Here is a 25932-nt window from a genome sequence, read left to right as displayed (position 1 = left end):
GTTATTCCCTTTCCCGGTTTCCAGGCAAACATCCCCTTCCCTCCCCCCTTCCTTATGGGGCTGCCCTCCCCCGACAGTCTAGTTCATGGGGTTCATTCTTAGAGGACCCAGGGCTTCCCCTTCCACTGGTGCTCTTACTAGGATATTAAGCCAGAGTGTTTCTAAGATTGATTTTTTACTTGTATATGCATTTGTCTGGGGGGGGGACATGCAGGTAGAGGCCAGAGAGTGACATTAGATGTCTTTCTAAATTACTGCCCACTTGAGTTTTTGAGATAAGATCTCTCACTGAACCCACTGATCACCACCAACTCAATGAGATGGCTGCCCAGTGAGCCCAAGGATCCACCTCTCTCTGACTCCCCAGCACCGGGATTGTAGGTACATGTAGGTGCATGGCTTTTTTCTTTTAATCTGAATGCTGAGACTTGAACTCTCTGGTCCTCCTGCTTCCATAGCAAACACTTAACCAATTGAGCCATCTTCTGTAATCTCTTGAAGATCCAGTTTCATAATCTGCAGGGTTAACTAAAAGACATACCTTATCTTCCATGTTTACTGAGCAAAAAAAAAAAGAGTCTTAATAAAACATGTGACACAGAGAAATCAGGTAAATGTCAGTTCTCATTAAGAGCCCAATCATCCAGCCAAGAAAGTCTAAAACATGTTCAATACGTCTTTGTTCTGAGTTTGAGTTGTGTGGTATTTAGTTCTTGGAAGAATCAGAGTGTATTAAACTGTATAATACATATGTTGAGTAGATTGCCAATCACTTTCTGCAGTTTTGATGTACTGTAATTTGGAAAGGGGGACTCCATGGAGAGACTCTGCTCAGCTAGCACATGTGAGCATAGACGGGTTCTAGGTGTGAGAGGGTATGATCCATGTTCAAGTTTCCCAAGCTTCAAGTATCAGAACCCAGTATGATGCATCACTCATAATCCCAACCTTACGGGACTAGGGCAAAAGGATCATGAGTTCCAAATTGCTATTGACTATGTAGGAGACCCTGCATAACTAATGAGTGACTTCTCAGCAAACATTTAGCTGAGCAAGAGCAAAGGGGCTGGGGAAGGCTACACAAATGCAGCTAGGATGCATGGTGCCTGTTATCTTTTAGAGAAATATTACCAATAAAGACATAAAACTGGGATCAAACCATTTGATTCTATGTTAAAAACCAATCTTTAACAAAATCGTAATTCCATGATATTAGGGATTGGTACTATTCCTCTTTCCTGCAGGACTCAGTGGTGAACTTACTCAGCCTTGCTGCTCATCCGTCATCAACTGAGAAGCCTTTTTATAGTAAAGATGAATGGGGCAAATCTGGCCAAGGATGACCTTTGCTCCCCCAAAAGTAGCACAAGATCACTCAATCTGATACCAAGCAAGGTGGCCAGAGTCTCCATGAGACTCTGCCGCAACTTCCAAGCTGCTTTCCTTGGCTAATTAGCTCCAAGAAAGGTCCCTCCACTTCCTGACTCCTAAGGCAATGAAGTGACATCAACCATGAACATAATGTCCATACAACACTTAGAACACTACTGGGGCACCATCATCAGCTAACAGCGGCTCTAACAGCAGACCTTACCACCATGAAAAACCAAGTTCGTTTTAGAGCTGTGCTCCCAACACTTAGATTACTTCCGGTCTAATTGCTACAGTCAACATCACACTCATTTCTGGGTGTTCCTCACATCACTGTGGTTTAAGTTAGCATCTAAAGCAATATGTTTTCATATATTCCTTTCTCTTTTTATTTGTGCTTATTTTATTTATCCCTCCCTGTCTCCCCTTTCCCATCCTACCCTCTGCTCCCTCAACCAAGTTCATACCTTGTTCTTCTTTGTTTTCCTTTTCCTCTCTTGTTATACCTTGTCTTGACCCCGTATTCCAGCTTGCTAGACCCCTTCCTCCTCATAACAGATCATCTCCCAAATTTATGTTGCATGTATTTCAGAATTGTCTCTTCACCCAACTTAAGATCTCTTTTTCATCTTTGTTGGTTTTCTCTCTAGTCTCATGACCTGCACACACACACACACACACACACACACACACACACACACACACACACACACAAATCTTACTTCCACATCTGAGAGAAAACTTGACTTACCATAATAATTTTGATTTTCCTTATGGATGAGTAAAATTCCATTGCATACACACACACATTTTCTTTATCAGTTCATCTGTTGATGGACAGCTAAGTTGGTTCTACTTCTTAGCTACTATAAATAGTGTAGCAGGAACATGGATGCACAAGTATCTTTGTGGTGTGTTGATGGTAGATCCCTTGGAGGATATACCCAAGAATGAAATTGCTAGGCCATATGGCTTTTTAGCATTTTTAGAAATCCCCATGCCATTTTTCCATTGTGATTATGACAGTTAACATTCTCACTAGCAGTGAATAAGGGTTCCTCTTCCCCCACATCCTTGGCAACATTTGTTGCTCCTCTTTTCTTAATGGTGGTCATTATGTCTTGGTTAAGATAACAACGTCTCAAATAATTTTAATTCACGTTTCTCCAAGGGCTATGGATGTTTCACATTCATTTTCCAAGTGTTTATTGGTCTTTTGCATTTCTTCTTTTGAGAATAGTCTGTTCTGGAAAATTCAGGGCTGGGCATTTGTGTTTAATTCTTGCAGTTCCTCACTTGTCCTGCACATTAATCCTATCTGATGGGTTCTCAGAAAATAGCTTTCCCTTTCTCTGGACTGTCTCTTCACTTGTTTGCTTTGCTTTGTAGGAATCGTTTCTCTTTTTTATTATTTTTATTATTATTATTATTATTATTATTATTAAATCTTTTTTCACAGTCTAGTCACCATCCCCCTCTTGGTCCTCCCTCCGACCACACCCCATCCCACTATTTTCATTTCATGCCATCTCATTGGACAGTTTGAAGGTTCCATCCTGTGTGATTGGAGTTCTCCAAAGGGAGTCCTTAATTGTGTCCATTCTTAAAGTATTTCTCCTACTCTCTTCTTACACTCTCCAAGTTCCAAGTATCTATCTATCTATCTATCTATCTATCTATCTATCTATCTATCTATCTATCTATCATTTCCCCTTAAGACAGGGTCTCACAAAGTAGCCCTGGATCATTCTATAAACCAGACTGGCCTCAATCTCAGAGATCCACCTGCCTCTGCCTACCAAGTGCTGATTTTAAAGGCAAGCACCACCCCTGCTCAGTGCGTTTCAAGTCTTACATTAAGTCTTTGGTGCATTTTGAACCATGTTTTGCATAGCATGAAAGATGATGAATCAAGTTGTGTTCTTGTACATGTAAAATGGCAGTTTTCCCAGCACTACTTATTGTAATTCTCACTTAGTTATTTTTCTATTTTCTTTTCATATAATACTATTTCCTTAGTTATCAGCTAAGATGCAAAAATCACACACAGAAAAATAATCCTTACTGTGTGCTGATCCTGAATATCTATTATTATAAATGGGGAAAGATGATCGTATAATCTCCTCACAGCTTATTACTGTGTTCTGTGTACATTTACATCACTAAGAAGAACACAAATAAGAGAATACAATTCTATATATTAGCCACCTGTACTTTTGATGCACGTAATTTTACTTTGCACCTTTAATGTCTATACTTATCATTTTTCCAAATGATAATCTGTTGTTACAATTGCTAAACTGGAGGAGGGCCCTGGAAATGATAAAAACCTGCAAGCAAACCTCCCCCTCCTGTCTCTGCTGTTTTTCAGATACCCAAGGGTTCCATGTACTGCCACAGACAGCCGACTGGTCCTGTTTTCCTCCCCAGCAATATCTGTTGACTCTTGGATTCAAAAACAAAGAAGATGGAAAGTTTCTGGAGAAAGTGTCAAATAGGAAGCTGCCCACCTTCACAGGTGATTGGAACCTGACCCTACTACTACATTTCAAAATGGGGTCAAGGATGGGACTCTGTCACAGCGCTCAGTTTATGGAAGGGCCTAAATAACAAAAAAAAAGTTGGTTATAAGTCGCCGCTAATCTTTCTTATTTTCCTTGTAGGTTGATTAAAAACAAATGGGGTTGTGATTTCAGGAGAGCTTTCCTCCAGGAGCACATTGCACACTACCATGGGGTGCTTACTAATCCATTCCTAGCATTCTACCCCAGACACCATTGCCTGCCATAGCCATTGACAGTACAACAGGCTTTCAGGTCTAAAGGAATCAACAGTTAAAGCACTTGCCTTCGGGCATGAGAACCAAAGTTCCAATCCCCAGAATCCCACAGGAATGTTGAATGAGCTTAACGTAATTCTACTAACAGAAGGAAGAAATGGGATCACCAGAGCAAGTTGGCTACCTAGACTAGCCATATCAGCAAGCTCTGGGTTTGATTGAGAGACCCTGCCTCAATCAACAGGATAGAAGAGCAAGGAAGGATGAGTCCTGCTATGAACACTGGGCTCCCATGTGTATTTGTGCATACACACACACACACACACACACACACACACAAGCAGTCATGCAGGCATGCATGTACACACAAACACACATGCACTGGGAGAAAACAAAGGATATAGACTTTTTCATTGATTAGCAAACATGAAACAGTTTGTCAACTTGACTCGTACATGAAATCAAAAGTGTAGCAATGACAACTCCAGGTCACATGGACTGTCTGCTGGGGCATTAACTTCTGTTCTACTATCCTCTCACGTAATTAGAGAGGAGCTTAAATCTCCTGAAGAGCATGTAATTTGATGATGTTAAATAATTCTGGTTCCAATTTTCTAGAAAATGCTTACATAGAACTTAAATCTCAAAGATGCCAGATGACCAGATTGAACTGATTCTTGTGCTGTGAGCACATAATTAAGAATTTGTGTTTTGTTGAATGCAGAACCCTCTGAGGTTTCCCTCAGCCTCAAGCGACATTCAAGGTCAATAGCATCTGCACACTTGAACAATACCTGAGCAGAGCGAGACAAGGAACATGCATGTTTATGACATTTTTTTCATATTCAAGACAAACATATTCTGCATAGATGTATGAATTGTCACAGGTTGGCTCTTAGATCTCTCAATCAAAAAAATGAATAAATGTCAGTTTCTAAAGGGTTATGGCCCTTCTGCTGTGCTCCTTGAAGATCTTTTACTTTTACACATATGGGCTAGGGATGGGGCTAGTGTCCATACTAAAGATTTCATATCTGTTAATATTAAGATATCTGTTTATAGCTCACTAAAGAAAGCATTCTGAAATGGAATTCTGAAAAAAATATAAAATTTTACTGTTACAATTTCTAGAACATAAAACTCCCTTCTCTCCACTGACCAGAGAAGATACAGTGAGACACATGGAGATGGTGGGGAAGCGAATCTTGCCAATCCTGGACTTTATCCGAAGCACGCAACTAAATGTGGGTATCTGAGGAGTCGTCTTCTTCTGTCCCATGTGTGAACGTCAGAGATTTCTAGGAGTGTTAAAACTTAAAGAAGCAAACATTGCAATTGTTTTTGTTTTCCTTTGTTTTGTTTAGAAAGATGCACAGAAAACCAAACACATGTTAGCTAGTAATTCAATCCCTTTTCCATTCCTACACATGTTCCAATGTTACTCTGGGGTCCTGAGTGTTTTCCAGACAAATGTCTCCTTGTAAAGCTTTCCTTCTCTGTGCCTTCCAACCATCTAATTCAAGGCTGCCGTAAGCTCTTTTTTATTTCCATTTTAAATCAATAGCCGAATGTTAGCAAGCACAATGCTTTCCCTCATTTACTGAGCCATTGCACAGCACTGCCCCATTATCTTATGCAGGAACTCAGTTTCACCAGCTCGTGCCTGCACACCCAGTCACCTGCAGGATGTTACTCTAAACATTGCTGCTGAGCTGCATGTGGCGTTACATATAATGATGTAATCCTTCTTCACAATCCAGGGAAGGTGTGCTCTCCCCTCCATCCTATGTCCTAAGGCATCCTAAATATGACGCGGGTTCCTTGCTGCTCTCTGACAAACCGTATGTTCTTGAACTGAGAATGCATAAAGAGGCTTTGTTGTTAATACACTGTAAAGGTGACAGATTTCTCCCCTCCTTTAATATTTTTCAAAAAGCTGTTAGTTGGAAATTGTAAAGAATCTTCATCTGTGGCTTCTATATTACATTTGATTCGATGTTCCTAGGAGGAGAACCAAGGGGGTCGTCATGAGCAGCTACTTAACATCTGTTCAGCAATTACTTGCTCAATAACATCACCCAGCATTTGAGAAAAGCTGTAAAATGTCTGATCTATTTGCATGATTTGTAATGGTGTAAGTTAGAAATAAAAAATTGCAGTGTCAGCTGACTTTCTTCTGCAAACCTCCTTCTTCACACAACTGTCTTCCACTCAGTTACCTCCCCTTCTATTTCTGCTAGTGAAGAATCCATCTTTTTTTTTAACTTGGTTCAGGCTATTGTGCCAATGTACTATTATTATTTTAAAAACTCCCGCCAGGGACTTGCTTCCCACCTCGATGGTGTATGGTTCTGAATGAAAAACACACACACAGCCTTTATATTTTAATAAGCTATAAGCAGCTCAATAGATGGGCAGCTGCTAGAATCTATGTCCCAAAGATAATTCTGATTACTACTTACTACTTTCTGTGTTCCACGTGGCTGCTGCTGACCCAGTTGAGCTCTCCGGCACCTTTACATGGTGGCTCTGCCTCTCCGTGCTGCATTCTTCTCAGTCATGGCATCTCTCCTCCTTCCAAACCTGGGACTCCTCAGTCTCGCCTGTTTCTCCTCCCCAGCTATTAGCTGCTAGCATCTTTATTTACCAAGCAGAATTGACTGGGGATAGGTTCCCAGAAGCTACATGCAGATCCCCTCATGCAAACTAATTTGGGGGACCCCATTACAATACAATACAAGCAGCTATATGCCAAAATGTCATAGATCCGGTGGGTTCAACAATAAGTATTTGCTACCTTCTTAGAGTGATTGCCCCAGTGTGGTTCTGGTAAGAGCGCTACTCTGGATTCTCATAAAGCTGCACTTTCACTGTGTCCCCACACAGCTCAGAGACACAGAGACAGAACGCGAGCTCAGGCATCTATTCTTGCAAAGTCACTCATCCCTCCACCACAGCCTGTCCTGCTCTGCTCTTTTGTTGCTGTAACAAACACCATGACCAAAAGCAACTCGGGTGACAAAGGGCTTATTTTACTTTATGCCTATCACTGAGGGAAGTCAGGGAAGGGACTCAAGCTGGGAACATTGGGGCAGGAATTGAAACAAAGACTGGCAAGCAGGCCGCCAGTTGGTTTGTGTTGGGGCTCTCTCTCTCTCTCTCTCTCTCTCTCTCTCTCTCTCTCTCTCTCTCCTCCTCCTCCCTCCCTCCCCTCCTCCTATCTCTCTACATTTGTATACAGTCCCAGGACTACCAGTCCTGGTATGGCACTGCCAACAAATAAGAAAATCCTCACAGATATGAACACAGGCCAATCTGATCTAGACAACTCCTAGATTGAGACTCTTTTCCTCCTGGGTGAGTCTTGGTTGTGCCAAGTTGAAAATTAAAATTGACTAGGACAGGGCCCCACCCTCATAACCTCAGCTTACCCAAAATACCTTGTACACAGGCTTCATCTCCAAACATGCACCCATTGACACTCGAGTTGAGCATATGAACTAGGAAGTGACACAAACATTTTGTCCACAGCAGTCTCATTAGCAATACTACACACACACACACACACACACACACACACACACACACACACACACACACATCTTTCACTACCAAGAATCATCATGTGAGCATTGGTTGATTGCCTCTGTGTAAGGCTACCCTGGTGGCCTGGATGCTGTGTGCTGTAGAAGGGGTCTGCCTGTGCTCTAAAGCTCTGGTTCAATGCCTACCTTACCTCCTTAATTATCTAGAAACTGATGAAATGATTTGCTGCTGACTTGGACCACATGGTCTGAGTGTAGGTTGGACCTTTCTAAGTGTTAGGTACTTTTTCAGGGTCCATCACTGCTTTCCTTCTCATATCTCCAAGTGTATCCTGACCACTTGAAGATTGTTATGAAAGTGTCTTTATGGAATTGAAAATGTTGCCTCCTAACCTCCTAAATTACAAGATTTTTGATATCCAATCAATGGGATCCTCTGTTCTGGAATCAGTCTCAGAATAGTAGATGCCAGAAGTCTTGTTCTCTGTCTGTCTCATCTACTTAAGAGTCACATCAGCCTCCTGTATTTGCTTCTGTTGGAAATAACCCTTCAGGAAGACTATATGGAAGTGAGTGAGTGTAAAGTTTCTCTGAGACAACATGTACTGACTTCCAATACATAGGCTCCCAAACACTGGCTTTGGGGTCTTGTGGTTGCCCAGCCACAACTCCCTCCATAAAGTAGGACCTAGTAAAGCTGGCTGCAAAGGTAACTTAATGAAGCAAACAATGAGTTGGTCCCTAGAAAGTATTCCTGCCCACTACCATTAACACGCAGTCCTTAATGGTGTGCTTTTATCTATCCATGTATCAAGTGCTATGTTTTGAATCACTGTACACTGGGCTGTCCATGCATTTTCCCTACTTTGTGACTCCGGTAAAAGCAGCCATTTGGCCAAGCACTTTATTAAGCATTAGGGTTCATGGAAACTTTAATTATTCATGCAGGATTGGGTTTTGTGTTGACAAAAAGGTTGTTTTGTAGATCTTTCTTTTTACTTGTACATCTCATGTAGTTTGAGCTTTCTTCTAATATGGTGGAGTGCTAGAGTCCCATAGGACTTAAGTCCTTTTCCTTCAGTCACTGAGTTGCTCAGTCCCCCACTCACTGGCAAGACTTATGTCCTTTGCAGCCAGGATGCAGATCTGTGGCCCACAGCCTGCAGCCTCCATGACCACAGACTCTGACCATGAGCTCAACATATGTCTCTGTGTAAAGAACCCAGCATCCAGAGTATTGCCACCATAAGATAGTGACTGATGCCTGCGCAGCAAATCTATCCTGAAGAACCTTGGATTTGTCAGTTATTCTTAATACAGTGATTCAGACATGACTTTGCATGTCCAGTAAGGCATCTATTAGATGGATGAATAGACAGACAAACAGACAGACAGACAGACAGGGTGAGCTACCTATTTGGGGCCTCTATCTTTATATCTAGTCCTATTCGCTAAGAAGGTAAGAAGGATGCTTTTTGTCATATATGCTCAGAGATTTTCTTAAACTCACTTAGACAATGTTCCTTAATGTAAATGGCTTCAGAGCATAAAAATAATATACATTACAGCTTTAGCATTCATTAGAATACAGGAGATCAAAAGACAACATTAATCTCTGACATAATACTACGATCAGAATGAGTTATATAATATATTAAGCGTTATCAGACTTAAATTGTCACATAAACGGTGATAAATATGTGAATGCTTAAATAATGCTTAGACGATGCCAAGAATTCTCATGATACTTTCTCTAACAAACTAAATATTAACATATCTATAAATAGGAGGTATACATCCAGCATCTTTAATTAGAGAAAAAGTTAACATGACAGCACACTAGATTATAATAATAAATAACACTACGTTATAATATTGCAAATTTTTTTTTACTGGTTACTTCAATTTTAAATTTTCCTATAGTGAAATAAAAGGGTGTGCGTATTGTTCTCCACAAAATAAATATACAAAAATAGGATAACATTTTCAAAGAAGCAGACTAAACATACGGTGAGTGTAACAAAATTCTAAAGCTTTTTCCTAAATCCTTGCATAGATCATAACTAAGAAACTTTCTTACCATGAACACTTCCAAAGTCAGACAGAAGCCTGGTTGTAAAAGGGGGCTGAATGCTTTGGATCTGAGGCACAGAAGTCCTCGCTCTGTTGACACTGTGTGTGTGTGTGTGTGTGTGTGTGTGTGTGTGTGTGTGTGTGTGTGAGAGAGAGAGAGAGAGAGAGAGACAGAGACAGAGAGACAGAGAGACAGAGAGAGACAGAGAGAGAAGGAGAGAAGGAGGGAGGGAGAGACAGAGAGAGAGAGAGAGAGAGAGAGAGAGAGAGAGAGAGAGAGAGAGACTGACTTCAAGGGAACATGAAGTTTAACCTCTTGCATGAGTTGGTAGTCAGCAAAGATGGCAGTCTTCCCTGGGCTAAAGGAGGATCCTGTGTTTCAGACCGTGATATCCTTTCCACTCTGAGACAGGCTTAGGTTACGTTTCTCCATAGATGGCTTTTCCATCTATGCATAGATAAACAATGCATAGACAAACAAAGATGTTCTGTTTATTTATAAGCTACAACCTAAAATATCCCAGTGCAAATGTCAACCCCTCACTCCAGCATCCTTGTGTGAGGGCTTTTTTTTCTTAATTCTTCCTTCTGAAGACTTTGTCCTAAGGTCTTCAGTTTCCCTGGATGGTGCTATGCTTTCCCACTCATTAGCCTCACTGACTGTTGGCGGTCTTAAACCGTCTACACTGTGTTCAAATCATAAAACCTCTTGCCATACAGGAAGCCTTCTCCACAGGGTGACTTACCAAAAAGTGAGACCTAACTAACCATGTTTTAATAACTCACTAATTTTACTTTTTATTTCCTCCAGACAAGCATTGAAACTTGTTTACGTTTGAAGGGAACAATAGCATACGCTTCCTATCCACTCTCCGTTTGCCAGTAATGTTTCTCTATGCTAGGCCGAATGGAATGCCCTCCAAAGGCTAGCCTCTGCCTCTCAGGATTAGACAGCACACTTATTTGCTCAGCATTTATCCATAATTGCCGTTAAATCCAAGCAGTTCTCTGCCAGAGCCTTCATTTGAACTTGCTATTTGCCTAACCTTCATTGCACCCAGGTGAGGTTTTAGCTTCAATCTTGGCCACGTTATTACCCTCTCTCCAGAAACTAAGGGGCCATTTGTATGCCTCCTAAAGTCTTACGGGGAGCACTCACGCCCTTCCCTAGAACTAGATGCTTACCCTAATTCCTTCATTTTCCACTATTTCCTTCATTTCGCCCTTCCTCAGGACTAGATGCTCACCCTAATTCCTTCATTCTCCACTATTTCCTTGATTTTTCTTACAGCAGCCACAGTAAAACACCCCTGCCGACATCGGATATTGACGCTCGTCATTTTCCACTCCGTCTTTCAAAAGGCCTCATCCTGCACATACACAGCATTGATCTATAGCTTCCTGATAGCCAGAATTGCATTTGGTTGTGGGGAAGGGAGGGGTGAGTGACTATTAGACATGTAGGTTCCTTCCCCGGGATCTCATTCATATGGAGCACTTCCTGTTTTGTTATGCGTCCAGCAATCAGGCTAACAAAGCACCGCTGCTTTCAACTATTTTTATTTTCCTGATGTTTGGGAAAATTACACTAATAGATTATGCTCCCTGAGCATGCGGCAGTCGATGCTGTTCTCTGAAGTTGAGTCACTACAGCAGTTCTCTACAGCTAGCCCCATTGTTTCTTTTAAGAAGGACAAAGGAAGCAATTGTTCTTCGGTAAGAAAAAACGGTTTCTCCTTCCGGCTTGCTTTGCTCTGCTTGACAAAATGCCATTGTTCGGGGACCATGCTGCAAACAGCTAGCTGATTCATCGGTTCAGGCAAAGGATCTCAAACCCACCTTCTGGAAACATCACCCCCAAAAGTCCATTGATTTTCATAGAAAAAGCTAATCAGAAACAACTGAAATGGAAGGTGACACTTGCAAGACATAGGGGCTCTCAAGGAGAAATCAAGCCAAAAGAAGGCCGAACCTTCATTCATTTCCACATTCTAGGCAAGTGACACCTTCTTGGGTTTGTTGCCAGTCACAGCAGTGCCATGACCCTTGAGAACATCTCTTTCTAATTTCAAGTTGAAGTTCAGATGCTCAGTAATGCTCTTTTCTAACAATGTTTTTCTCTTTAGAGGAAAACTTCTTCTAGGAAGTGTCTTAGTTAGGGTTTTTCTGCTGTGAGCAGACACCATGACCAAGGCAAGTCTTATAAGGACAACATTTAATTAGGGCTGGCTTACAGGTTCAGAGGGTCAGTCCAGTATCAGCAAGGTGGCAGCATGGCAGCATCCAGGCAGGCATGGTGCAGGAGGAGCTGAGAGCCCTACATTTTCAACTGAAGGCTACCATTAGAATACTCACTCCCAGGCAGCTAGGACTAGGGTACTAAAACCCACACCCACAGTGATACACCTACTCCAAGGAGTCTACACCAACTCCAACCTGGCCACTCCTCCTAATAGTGCCACTACCTGGCCCAAGTATATACAAACCATCACAGGAAGAAGTCCCGTGTTTCCTTCTAGGAAGTCAATTGATACAAATTCACAGCCTTAGATAGACCCTACCAGATACTAAGCTACAGGAAATGGTGTCATCTAAACTCCTGCTAGAGATGTCTGGATATGTGGGCAGGTGTCTATATAGTCCTCGTTTCTAGGGCTACGCAGCAAACCCAGGGACTCACTGAAAGAAGTAAGGGCAGCAGCACTAACTGTACAGAGGCTCTGCAGTAGCTAACTGTACAGAGGCTCTGCAGTAGCTAACTGTACAGAGGCTCTGCAGTAGCTAACTGTACAGAGGCTCTGCAGTAGCTAACTGTACAGAGGCTCTGCAGTAGCTAACTGTACAGAGGCTCTGCAGTAGCTAACTGTACAGAGGCTCTGCAGTAGCTAACTGTACAGAGGCTCTGCAGTAGCTAACTGTACAGAGGCTCTGCAGTAGCTAACTGTACAGAGGCTCTGCAGTAGCTAACTGTACAGAGGCTCTGCAGTAGCTAACTGTACAGAGGCTCTGCAGTAGCTAACTGTACAGAGGCTCTACAGTAGCTGGTTCAGAAGTCCTACGTGAGGGAACCCGGTCACCAGCCTGATTTTGAACACAGTAGCTGCCAAACATGCTCAGAGCCCATCAATCACTCGGGGCTTTAAATTTGACCATGATGTGCCACTCCACCCCCATGTATCTTCCCTGAAGAGAAACCTGGGTATTTTATTACAAGCTCTGTCTTTCCTATCAAGCATTGCCATCTGTATTTGACGTTGTAGAGAAGGTGGCGACTTCTCTTCTATGCCTGGCAGCAGCAAATACACAGGAAAGCCACCCTAACCTAAGTTGCCTCATTTCTAGTAAACCAGAGATCTCCATATATCCGTAAGCGGGGAGCACTTTACAATGAATTGAACAGTCTATCACAAGACGGATCCTGTCAGTTATTGAAGCAGTACTTCCAGGGGCTAGATAGGGAAGGTGTAATTAGAGGGCCAGGGTACAACCCAACCATGGGAGAACCATTGATAAGGTCAGAGCTGTTTGTTCAAATTGCATAAAACCGATCTTTGACATACATGAGATAACAGGCAAAATCTTAGCGACATGATGCTCTGATAATGCAAATAAAGTCACCTGCAGGAGGTCATAGGCCTGTGAGAGAAGAACTAGGAGGGCCCAGGGGAACTTTCCAACCTGATTTTTCTCAAGCGCCTATTCAGGGCAAGCAGAAAACCCATCTCAACAGCTCTGCTACAAGCTCTTTTGTGTATAGCCGCCTTCTTAAGAAAAATGTAGAGACCATTTCTGTAGCAGCAAATTAGTTAAACTGCTTAGGCTCCTGGCAAGTCGTGCACACATGCTGCACCCACCCAAGTATTCTGGATTCACAAACGAAAGACAAACACACACACACACACACACACACACACACACACACACACACACACACACAGCTAATTTTGATATGCCTTGACTAGCTCAATGGTTGGGCACTTCTAAACCTCCCCAAGGCTAGTGCACACTCCCCTCTGGTATTCCTGGCTTAACACCTTCTAGATATATTTTATCTTTGCCGACTTCTAGGCAGCCACCCATAGGGCCACTTTCCCTTTCCACCTACATTCCTGGATGATTTCTCTTCCCTCTGCCTCTGGTGAGTCATGGGAAGTCTCCTCCTTTCCTCCTCCTTCTCTTCCCCAGTCCCTCGCCTGTCCAATCCAAAAGTCCTGCCTCTGTCTCCCTGCCCCACCATTGACTGTACAGCAATTCTTTATTACCAATAGAAGGCAGCTGGGGGCCCAGGACCCTCAGTGTCTAGAAGCACAGCTTTTGGGAGCCAAATTAAAGCAAAGCGTAGGAACCAATTCCCGAGTGCTTCTCAAGTGATAAAAGGAAACATGTGCTTGTACCAGATCCTGTTGCTTTCAGAACATGTAAATGAGTCTGATATAACAGTGCCCACCTTGAATCCTAGGAGACGGAGATGGATCTCTATGAATTCAAGGCCAGCCTGGGCAATGTAGACAGTTTCAGGCCACCCAGGACTACATTATGAGGCTTGGTATAGATAAACAAGGTAGATAGATAGATAGATAGATAGATAGATAGATAGATAGATAGATAGATAGATAGATAGATAGGCAGACAGACAAATGATAGATGATAGACAGATAGATGATACACACACATATACATATGTATATACATATGTATATACATATATATACATATGCATATATATGTATATATATACATATATATATATATATGAGAGAGAGAGAGAGAGAGAGAGAGAGAGAGAGAGAGAGAGAGAGAGAGAAGGTAGTCTATTTTGCCTGACCCTGATTTGACTTAGTCTGAGAGGTCTGGGTCTGTGCTCTTGTTCTGAAACATTCCTTTTTCCTGTGGGACCAGGGGAATTTCCATGCATGCTCAGGTGTGATGGAGAAGTTGCACTATGCCAGCCTCCTCAGCCGGCTGCAGAGAGTGAAGGAGCAGGCCCAGGTGATCAATCAAGCGATGGCAGAGCTGGCAACCGTCCCTTATCTGCAGGACATCAGTCAACAGGAGGCAGAATTGGTAAGTATTTGTTTCTCTTTGTTTAAGCTTTTGCAGGCCCTGAGCCAACAGAAGACTGATGGGAGCTGAAAAGGCTTGTGGTAATAACTGTGGTCTGAAGGGAGACGCCAGTCCTCATCCAGCATTCAAATGAAGACACTAGAGGACGAGAGCAGTGTGGATCAATGTGACTGCTTTCCCTTTTCTTTCTTCTTGTATATTTAGAAATAACCTTGTAATGTGCAAAAACATAGGAAAGGGCTAGTTATTCATATTCTATATAAAGCTTTCATTTAAATTAAAGTGAAAGCATATATATACATATATATATATGTATACACACACACATTCATAAAACATTTTATTCTTCTACAGACCTACTCAAAAACTACTTAAAGGAATAGCTTAGAAACAATTTCTTCAAACAGATGTGTGTATTATAATCATAATTAATATTAGAAATCATACCACCTCATTTGAAAAGTAATTATTGAACAGTGTGCTGCCCATTCAAGGAGAGGTCTAGAGAGCCTAATGTGTCATGGGGAAGGGCTCTTTACTTTGAAGCTTTAATTGAGAGTAGCTAAAACTAATTATAGACTTGAATTGAATTCACAGCAGAAGGATGAGAACAGCCCAAACTGATTACCTGTAATTTTCAGATAACTAAAAGAACCCTCCCTCTTTGAGCTTTTACAGATGTAACGAAGAAATGAGCTTCCAGTATTTATAGTATTTATCTAGGCTTTTTAAAAGTGTATTAAATAAGTGCTGATCTTCAGAGTAAGCATAAGTGTAACAATCTCCCTAGCCCAGTAGTAATGCCATGCATACTAAAGATGAAACCAGTGAAACAAACCTGTTTTTCCAGGAATTTACAAGTCAAAACTAGTGATAAAGCTGCCCGACCCATTATGGTGGTGTGCTGAACACCCTTTAAAAGACTGTGTTCATTCTGCCGTCCAGGAAGCAGTCAACACTATGGTAAATGTATTGCTTTTAGGCCATGGTATAGCTGGTTTTAGAAGACTAAGGCTCCTCTAAGATAAAAGAAGCAAAGAAAATGCTAATTTAGAAAGGAAAATGTTGGTCCTATCTTCTCAAAAAGCACATTCAAGACTTAAATGAAAGAACGAAGCAGAATTCCCTGTAGAAGGCCTCCCACCTGTGTGGATTCCCTACCCTAGAAATGCTTAGTTTTCAAAATGTGCACCAAGGACTCAAAACCAGCATCACCAGTATGTCTTCCAAGTGTACAATCTGTTCAGTAGCTTACACTTTATAAAATGGTACTTCGTGGGATGTTTTTATATTTTATACATTCCCAAAACGTAGAAAGATAGACAGACAAATGACTGAATGGTAGCTAGATGGATAGACAGACTGACAGATGATAGACACACCGACATATGGGTGTGCACGTACAGCCCCACCATTTGAGCCATCTGCATCTTTCATCACTCTATGTCATGGATTTTACTTTCCAGTTTCCAAGTGTGGTCAGCCTTAGAAAGGAAGCCCCAGCCTGGCCTGGTAGGGCACGGTGAAAACAGAGGCTGTTCAACAGAGGCCGTTAGAGTGATTCTGCTCCCCGCCTTCCTGATTAAGCTCTGCAGCGCCAGGGAGATCATCCAAGGGTTAACCATTCAGGATCCCGTGTTCGGATGCAACCCACCCATTCTGAAACTTGTCCTCACTATCTTGTTCAGTGGAGCTTTGGACTTGGTTTCCTCCTGCCTCAGTTTCCCCACTGCCATGACTGCCCTTTGGCTGTTTGGTCGTTGATGTTCATTTCTTCTGAGACAAAAGTCTCAGGGATGGGGTTGGGGATTTAGCTCAGTGGTAGAGCGCTTGCCTAGGAAGCGCAAGGCCCTGGGTTCGATCCCCAGCTCCAAAAAAAAGAACCAAAAAAAAAAAAAAAAAAAGTCTCAGGGAGACCCAACTCACCACTTCCTGAGGCTGGTCTTGAGCTCCGATCCTCCTGCCTCCACTCATCAAGTTCAGGGATGACAGGCCCACACCACTACTCCTAGTTCATCATATTCTTTTCAACTGGAATATAGCAGATGGCTTTTTGGTAGGTAAAGTGTGCAGTTTCAAAGGGACGTTTAAAACAAAAGAAAGGAAAAAAAACAAGAAGAAAATAGTTATTTCAAAACGTTAACAATAGTAAAAGAGTTTAAATGAACGAGATTGTTTTAAGAGGCAATAAAACATCGCAGTTAGAGTATTGTCCTCTGGAGAGCTTTTTCATGATGCCGAGAATTATGATACATTAGCCTCAGGAGAAAATACTAAAACACATTCATGTACTACATGCCATTTCCTGAGAGAATTAACTTCCGCCGTCATTCTTTACAGCCCAGATCTGTTTTTAACAAAACATCAGCACTTGCTGCATTAAAACCTATACGCTTCCTACAAACTTCCAGGAAGACTCTTTCCGCTGTTTCAACAGCTTCTGCGTGCAGCAATCCTCAGCCATGCCTGGAGCAGAGTCGAGGTGGCCGTCTTCATTGTGAGGAATATGAGTAATAAAACCATCAGCATACAAATGATTTTTTAATTAGGTTTTAATCTGTGTATTTAGAGAAGTTATTTCTGTGTGAGTTCCATGCTGATAATTTTTATCTTGGTATCACAGCTGCAGTCACTAATGGCAGACGCCATGGACACCCTTGAAGGAAGGAAGAATGATAAGGAGCGTGTGTGGAATACGATCCAAAAGGTAAAATTCTGAGCCGAAGGAAAATACATCTTATCCTCCGAGAAAACGTCCACCTTGGGTCAAATCTGTCTAGAAGATAAAAAAGGAATGAGAGAAGTCCCTGGGGTTGTTTTCGGTCTGCTTTCTTTGTGAGATGAATGCAGTGGAGAGAACTAGAAATGTAACCAATACCAAGGATGGGTTTTTCAGTTTTGTTTTGTTTTGTTTTTTATTTGTTCTGATGCACTGTTGTCACCATACCGACCATCCTACTGGGTCATGTTCCTTTTCACTTTCTACTTAATGAGTGTTTCTTCAATATGTACATATATATATATAAATTTACTTGATATGTGTATGCATATATTTTATGATGTATGCAAATATATTAATATACCTATAATATACAAATATATAGACATACATATACACATATACATACACATGCACACATATACATATACACATATACATATATATATGCATCCATGGCTGGCTTCAAACTCAGAGAACTGTCTACCACCACTGCCTAGCTTATAATGACAATTTTAAAAAATGATTTTCCTTGGAATTTTCATTGATTTTTCAACTACTAATTTTTCTTTTGTTTTGTTTTGTGTTTTTTCCCCGCTCACTTTGCATGCAATACTACACCCCAACTCAGGCTTCGGAATCTCAAACACTGGTGGGTTTGGTCAGGGAGAAGCATAGTAGCTAGTTGCTGGTACTCAGGGCAAGATTTCCTGAGAGACACCTAGCCCAAGGTACTCAGGAGACTTGTGAGGCAGTATAGGTCTGTCTGAAAATGTAGGCCTCCAATTCACCTCCAGGAAATACATTCTGATTGCTCTATTCCCCATTAAGTCTCCTCCCATCCTCTGTGAGATCCTGAGATCAGGAAACATAAAAGGATCCAACCAAGGCTTTGGTCTGAAAGGTAACTCCCAGCCAGGAGGGCTCTGGTGAGTCAGAAGAGGAACCTGTGCTGTGAAATCAACTCATAAATCTGAAGAGATACATGGAAAACAAAAATCAACAAAATCGTAGACACTCGAGTATCCATCACAACAGAAAGAGTTATCAGGTATCAGGGATACCTTGATGGGCAGAAGCAGTGTGGCTCTATGAATGGCTGTATATGAATGCATATGAATGGCTGTGAACAACCTGCTTTTATAACCTATGGAAACAGATGAGAACAACTGGACTGGGAGATCAGAAAACCATCTGTGTGAATGTGTTTTAAAATTAATTTAAAAATTTAAAAATTAATGTTCATTACCTAGGTGAAAGGGGAGATTGGAAGGTGGGAAGATACCTTAGTGAGTTAAGATCTTAGAGACGTGAACATGATTTTAATTCCCAGATCCCACATTTAAAAAAAAATAAAGCCATTTGTGATGGTTAACACTTGGCATCCCAGGGCAGAGAAGGTGGAGACAGGTCAATTCCTGGCACTCGGTGGCCAGCCAATCAAGCTTACTTAGTGAGTTTCAACCAGTGAAAGACCCTGTCTCCAAAAAAAGGTGAGTAGCAGCTGAAAAAATATCTCCAAGGTTGTCTCCTGGCCTCCGGCCTACACACACACATACACACAGAGGAACTTTTCAAAACAGAGTGAAAAATGTGCACCATGAACACAAAGAACTCGTCAAGTATATCAGTTACTTTTCTACTACCATGATGAAAGCACCATGATGACCAAGGAAAATAAAAGAGAAAGTTTTTAGTTGGGGGCCTGCTTACATTTTACATGCTAATCCATGATAATCACAGCAGAAAGCATGGTAGCAGGAAGTCAGGCATGGTGCTGATGTGCTCCATGATCTCGGGCAGAGAGAAAGTGACTGGCCTGTCACGGGCTTTGGAAGCCTAAAAGTCAACCCCAGTGACACATCTTCTCTAAATCCAAGGCCATACCTCCTTAAATCTTCCCAAATAGTCCCACTAATTAGGGACCATGCATTCAAACACATGAGCCTATATAGGTCATTCTCATTGAAACCACTACAACTCCTGTAGAAGATTTATCTGGGGCTTGCAATTCCAAAGGGAGAACCATCTCAGCAGGGAACATGGCGGAAGATAGGCAGACAGGGGCTGGAGCAGTAGCTGAGAGCTTACATCTTGAACCACGAACAGAAAGCAGAGAACACACTCCAAATGGAACAAGTCTGCCTTCCAGTGTGACGGTAATTCTTGATGGTCAACTTGACTATATCTGGAATTACCTATAACCCAAAAGTAGAGGACATGCCTCATCTGTGATGGATTTCTGCTTCACTCAACATGGGAAGATCTACTACTAATTCAAATCTCTTAGGTAAATCCAGCTCTTTAATACAGATCAAATCTGGGTCTTGCCTTCTACTGGAATCCTATAAAGGACACAGAAGAAAGAAAGTTTTGCCCTTGGCCTACTTGCTCTTGCCTTGCTGGGACATCCATTTCTTCCCTGGCATTAGGCCTACTTCTTTGGGATTCTAGCATATACTGAAGACCAGCTAAACTGAACAACTATTAGATTTTTGGACTTTCCATTCATTGCCACTGATTGTTGGATTAGCTGAACCACAAGCTGAAAAACATTCATAGATAGATAGATAGATAGATAGATAGATAGATAGATAGATAGATAGATAGATAGATAGATAGAGACAGAGAGGCAGAGAGAGAGAGAGGGAAAGAGAGAGAGAGGGAGAGAGTCATCTATACATGCTGTTACTCTAGAGAACACTAATATACCCCAGAGACATACCTTCTCTCACAAAGGTATACCTCCTAATCCTTCCCAAACAATTTCACCAACTGGATACCAAGTATTCAAATAATTGAGTTCATGAAGGTCATTCTCATTCAAACGGCCATGCTGTGCGTATGCATAGGCAAAGCACTCATAAAGAAAGAAAAATAAGCAATGGCGTCAAGATTTTTGCTTGAGCAAGGCAGGGTCTACAGAGAGGCCTTTTGGTGCCATTTTCCAAAGAAAGAAACTGTCACAGGGATGGCTTTGGCTAAGAATATAAACTGCTTTAGAGTGTAGCCAGGAGGGAAAAACCATACAAGATAGCTGAAAGAGAATTTAATATAGGAAGTAAAGGCAGTTGCTTCCCAGAATGACAGCCTGAGTTTAATTCCAGGGAGAGTCACATGGTACAAAGAGAAAACATTTCTGTTAGTTGTTCCTTGACCTCCATGTGTGTGTGTGTGTGTGTCTGTGTGTGTGTGTGTGTGTGTGTGTGTGTGTGTGTGTGTATCCATGCATATCATGCATGTATGTGCATGGAGTCAGGAGAGATGAGAAAAAAGTAATCTTAAAATAAATAACTAGGAAGTTGTAAAATAAGAAAATTAAAAAGAGAAATAAAATACAGAAAATCAGTACCATTCAGTGGCGCCAGAGATCCAAGAGAAGGGGTTGGGGTGACAAACTCTGAGAAAAATTGGAGCAGAAATTTGTCAAACGAAAACTCAGGCATCAAGTAGAAGGTGCCTCTCTGTCACTCCTATATCTAAGGAATTAAAGGAAGGTTCCAGAAGGGCTGGGCCACAGACCCTTGAGGATGACACACTAACCCACTGATACTGTAAAGTCATAAGGAGTTCAGTGGTCTTTGAAGGAATTCTCTAGCTTTTGAGAAAACTAGGTTCAGAAGCAATATATGTTTCTGTAATGGAGATAACTTTCTGCTGAGATACTCATAGAAGACAGGAGTAATCAGAAGGCAGAGAGGAAGGAGCAGAGATACTCATAGAAGACAAGAGTAATCAGAAGGCAGAGAGGAAGGAGCAAGCCTGTCTTTCTCTTCTGTTCCTCTGTTGACAGACTAACCACTGGCAAAGCAGAGGTGGGGTTTGTAGAGAACTGGCCCTAGTATCACAGTCAACCATAGAAAAGTGGGTTTGGAGAAGAAAGAACATAGGTTTACTAGAGGGTGTATCAAACCTGGGTGCTGTCAAGATGCAAAAGGGGAAATATGGAGCCTGGAGTTCTGGATAAATACTGAACGAAGCTGATAAGGAATGAGAAAAAGAAAGGGGAATGAGAAGGAGGAGAAAGGATGACTAGAGGTCCTTAGCCAGTTAATATTGAATGAAATCATTTGGATGGCTAACACTAGTAAGGCAGAGTGTGTAAGAAGAGCACATTTCAAACTGTGAGGGAGAAACAGACAAAAGAGAATAAGAGCTTAGGAAAGACTTAGCGCTGAAGATTAAGGAAATTCAATACGGAAGAGTCAGCAATATTACCAACTGTTTCTACCAGGTACACAAAATAACTGTTTAGAACAGGGATCAGCAAATCACAAGCTGCAGGTCACATTCAACACACCACCTATTTCTGTTAGTCATTTATTGCTTGTAGCCATGCCTTTTATTTCTAGGTAGTTCTGGGTCAACTCGGCCATTGTAATCACTCACCAAGTCAAAATTGTTTACTATCTAGCTATATGGAGACGACTGCTGCTGTACTCGAGTTTCCAACAGTATACATCCCACAAATACTACATCCACTGAGTAAATATTTACAAAACCGGGTGTTCAAGGAGCCCAGTGACTGAATCCTACGGTCAGGCCAAGAAGATAGAAGAGACATTAACATCTTTCTGCATCTTTGAAAATGCTTCTTGCACTTGGTGATAAGCTACTGATCATGGTGCCTATGTTCATGGACTCACACCTAGCTGTATCTTCTTATTTTGTCCCTACCTCAATTATCTGGACTCTGTAACAAACTACACTAAGCGCAGTGCTTTAAAAAGAAAATATCATTATTGTCTCTCAGATCTACACATTGATCAGACTGTACCAAATAGATCTCAAGATTTCTTGCCTGTGGTTCAATCTTAGGGCTTGGGTGCATGGGTCTGACATCTGTGAATGGTCCAAGATGGCTGACAGCTGACACTGGTTGGATGAGGCAGCTGCCTTTATGTAGGACTCCTGAAAGAAATGGGCTTTAACCCAGTGTCTCACTTGATTCCAAGAGGACAATTCAAGAGAAGTGAAAGCATTCAGTCTTCAAGAGTTGTCTTTTTTCTACATTAACTTCTGCTATATTGTGCTGATATAAGCAGTGACTAGCCAGCCTAGACATAAATAGATGAAAGAATAGATTCTACTATCAAGATGATGGTAACCATCTCAAGGGCAAGGTACAACAGCAGAGTGGCTCTGTATCCTGGACTGGAAAACACACCTTCAAACAAGCAGAGATCAAGTCATGCAAGTCAAGCAAGGATAGCCAAGGCCTCCCAAAATTATAACACAAATGACCCCCACACCACACACCCAGTCAATGGGTGTCTAATGGATGTCTAGAAAAACTCAATGGTGAACAGCCAGTGTTTCCAAATTAAAAGCCCTGCTAATGATCATGGCTTTCTAAATAGAAGCTCCTGGGAGATCTTTAGGAAGATGTGAATGGGAAAGAACAGGGTGCCAAATTTTTCCCAGGGGCTTTTAATTCAGTTAATGTGACTCTACAACATATGATGGTATCACTCTCAGACAATTCCAGTAGCAAGTAAGTAATTTCCTTTTACTGCTACAGAGTTAATTTGTGTGTGCAGGAAAAAAATAATTAAAAAAAACTAATTGTACAAGCTACACTGTGTTCTGAGCTCACTGGAAGTTGACATCGGCATCGCCACCTCTGAGATCTGTTATCTGTAATAGAAACAGCTGTTGTACCTAATGAAAGCACTTGAAATTTTCATCGGAAGCAGCAGAATTATAGCAGAAGTTGCTCTTTCTACATAGTTAAAGGGTCTGTCAGAATCCCCATTACCTCACACAGTTTCCTGGGCTCCACGTTGTTATAGGTCTATAAAAAAAACAGCTCATCATGATACAACCGGATTCATGAGCACTGACCTCCTGTCTGTGTTTTTGTCTTCACTCAAGTCCCCCCCAGAAGCAACTGAGCATTCCCATGACTCACTAGGATTAAAATATGTTCTTTACAGAGCTGTAGGATATGGCAGTGGTTGGAGTTTAACTCTGTGGACTAGTTCTTTCCGGTAATTAACTCGAGATTAAGAGACATTCATGTCAGTTTAGTGATGCAGACACAAAACTGGGCAAGTCATCTTTAATAAAATATTGAACATTGTCTTACCCTGGAAAGTCCTATGCACAATGTGCGAAGACTATCAACACTGATTAGTTTCATTCTACAACAATAGAGCCTGAGGAAACCTAAGGCTCTTGAAAAACCCTAAGGCCCCACTGACACCTTCCTCATTCATGTGAAGAGAAAAGTATTCACCTGGCTTCCATTCTTTGTTAGTCATTGTCCTAGACATCCAGATTCATTCATGAAGAATCAATGCCCACCTACCTACTACCATCTTCTGAAGCAATCAACAAGTCACCTGAAAACAAATATGCTATAGTGACAAAGAGGGAGGAAAAGAAGCATGGTAGGGAAGTGAAAGGTACCAAACGCAGAAGATAATTGTGCGGATACTGGATAGAACTCATTTTCAGGAAAGGAAAGATCAAGTGTAAAACCATCAGGTAGAATGTGCCCTACAAGGACAGCACAGTAACCGCTGTAAGTGAATGAGTGTCCTTAAGTCTGATATGAAAGAAAATAGAATGTTTTATAAGAACAAATACACTTGAACACTGTCAGGGTGACAAGGGTGAGAGGGCAAGGGAGAGCACTATGTCTTAGTTCCTTTTCTACTGCTGTGATGAATGAGCACCATGACTAAGGCATCTTACAGAGGGAAGGTGTGTGGGGGGTGCTTACAGTTCGAGGCACTGAGTCATGGCCATTGTGGCAGGGAGAGGGGAAGTAGGCATGGGCTGGCAAGGGCTTATAATATCCTTATCCACTAGTAAGAGGCAGAGAGAGGCAGAGAGGGCTAACTGGGAGTGACATGGGCTTTTAAAACTTCAACAAGTCCACCCCACCCCTGTGCACATCTCCCACAAGGCCATACCTCCTAATCCTTCTCAAACAATTCTACCATCGAGAGACCAAATATTACATTGATGAGTCTGTGGAGACCATTCTCTTTAGAACCACCATGCAAGCAAAGGTCAGAACAATGAACCAGGAGAGAAAACGGGAGCTTTTGTTTGTTACTTTTTTTTTCCGTAGTTGTGATTAGAGCAATTAAGGGCTAGGGATTTATTTGGGCTCATAGCTAGAGGATAGCACCCAACCTGGAAGAGCAGGAATGGCAGCATAGTGTGAGGTAGTTAATCACATTGTGTCCACAGTCAGAAAAAGATGAAGACTGGTGTCTCACCTGATTTCTCTCTCAGTCCATGACCCAGTCTCATGGAGTGATGCCACCCACATTCAGAGTGATTCTTCTCAATTAATCGTCCCTAAAAACGCCCTCCAGACATACCCAGAGGAGTGTCTCCTAAGCAACTATAAATCCATCAAAACGAAGACTGATCATCAGACACTTTAAACTAGCAACCTGCAGACAAACTAAATCTGTCACAAACTAGGGCAAAATACCATTTTCTTTTACTGTGCCTGTTTCTTTACCTGTAAAATAATGTTTTTTGGGCTAGAAGAGCAGAAGCCGTTCCCCAGCTGGATAAGTAGATGTCTTGAAAGGCAAAGAACCAAAATCAAAGAATAAAAGTATTTATGAGTTATTATTATGGAACATTCTCCTGTTTACATAGACCAACTCATTAATCTTCATCAGCACGTTGCCCAAAGTCACAGAGCCAGTAAATAATACAAGTTATGGCTTGAGCTGCCTTTGGGTCCTGAAATCTCTGTGACAGAAACCCAGAATATATGATACCTGAAGAAGCCCAGGTGATTGTAGGCATTCAACAATATGTTCACATTCAACACTGTGTTCACATTTGAGTGTGAGACCCAGTGTGGGTCAGGGTAGTCTCCAGGCAAAGAGTAATTTGACTATACACTAGCCTAATTGTCTTCTCAGATTCTTCCAACCTAAGCTAGAGAAGCCACTGTGAAAGTCTGAGTTAGTCTAACATTATAATTAATTGACTTTGGGCCTGGGGAAATGATCCAATGGGTAAACTGTTTCCCATGCAAGCATGAAGATCTGAGTTTAAATCCCCAGAACCCATGTAGAGCTGGGCACTAGAGCACATACCAATAATCCCAGTGATCCTAAGAAGAGAAGAAAGCGACTTCTGGTGTTTGGCCAGAGTCCGAGGCCGGCGGATCCCTGCCGTCAGCAGCTCTCTGCTCCCAGGCCCCCTGGAGGGGAGTTCTCGCCGCCTGGTCGGGCGGGCACTCCTGAGGCAGGAGAGCGGAGGAGACCACCAACGCTGCCCACCCCTGCCAACATCCCTGGCCCAGGAGGAAACTGTTAACGGCCTCTGGGTACCCGTAGAGGAGGGCCCAGGAGCAGCAGGTCCACCGCGTCTGAGACACCGCACCTGAAGGGACCGACCGG

General features: G+C 42.0%; 1 protein-coding gene across 1 annotated transcript in view; it reads left to right on the top strand.

Moving 5' to 3' along the window:
- Spata16 (spermatogenesis associated 16) overlaps positions 1-25932 on the top strand; it is a 257308-nt gene that overhangs the window by 187639 nt on the left and 43737 nt on the right. Inside the window, exons 6-9 of the mRNA XM_032896794.1 lie at positions 3743-3889; positions 5282-5394; positions 14668-14832; positions 17456-17539. Of these exons, the coding sequence (XP_032752685.1) occupies positions 3743-3889; positions 5282-5394; positions 14668-14832; positions 17456-17539 (509 nt within the window). The remainder of the gene's footprint in view (positions 1-3742; positions 3890-5281; positions 5395-14667; positions 14833-17455; positions 17540-25932) is intronic.

The sequence above is a fragment of the Rattus rattus genome, chromosome 3 (genome assembly GCF_011064425.1).
Source record: "Rattus rattus isolate New Zealand chromosome 3, Rrattus_CSIRO_v1, whole genome shotgun sequence".
NCBI lineage: Eukaryota > Metazoa > Chordata > Mammalia > Rodentia > Muridae > Rattus > Rattus rattus.
Note: the sequence above shows the minus strand (reverse complement) of the source record. Positions and strands in the feature narration are given on the sequence as shown.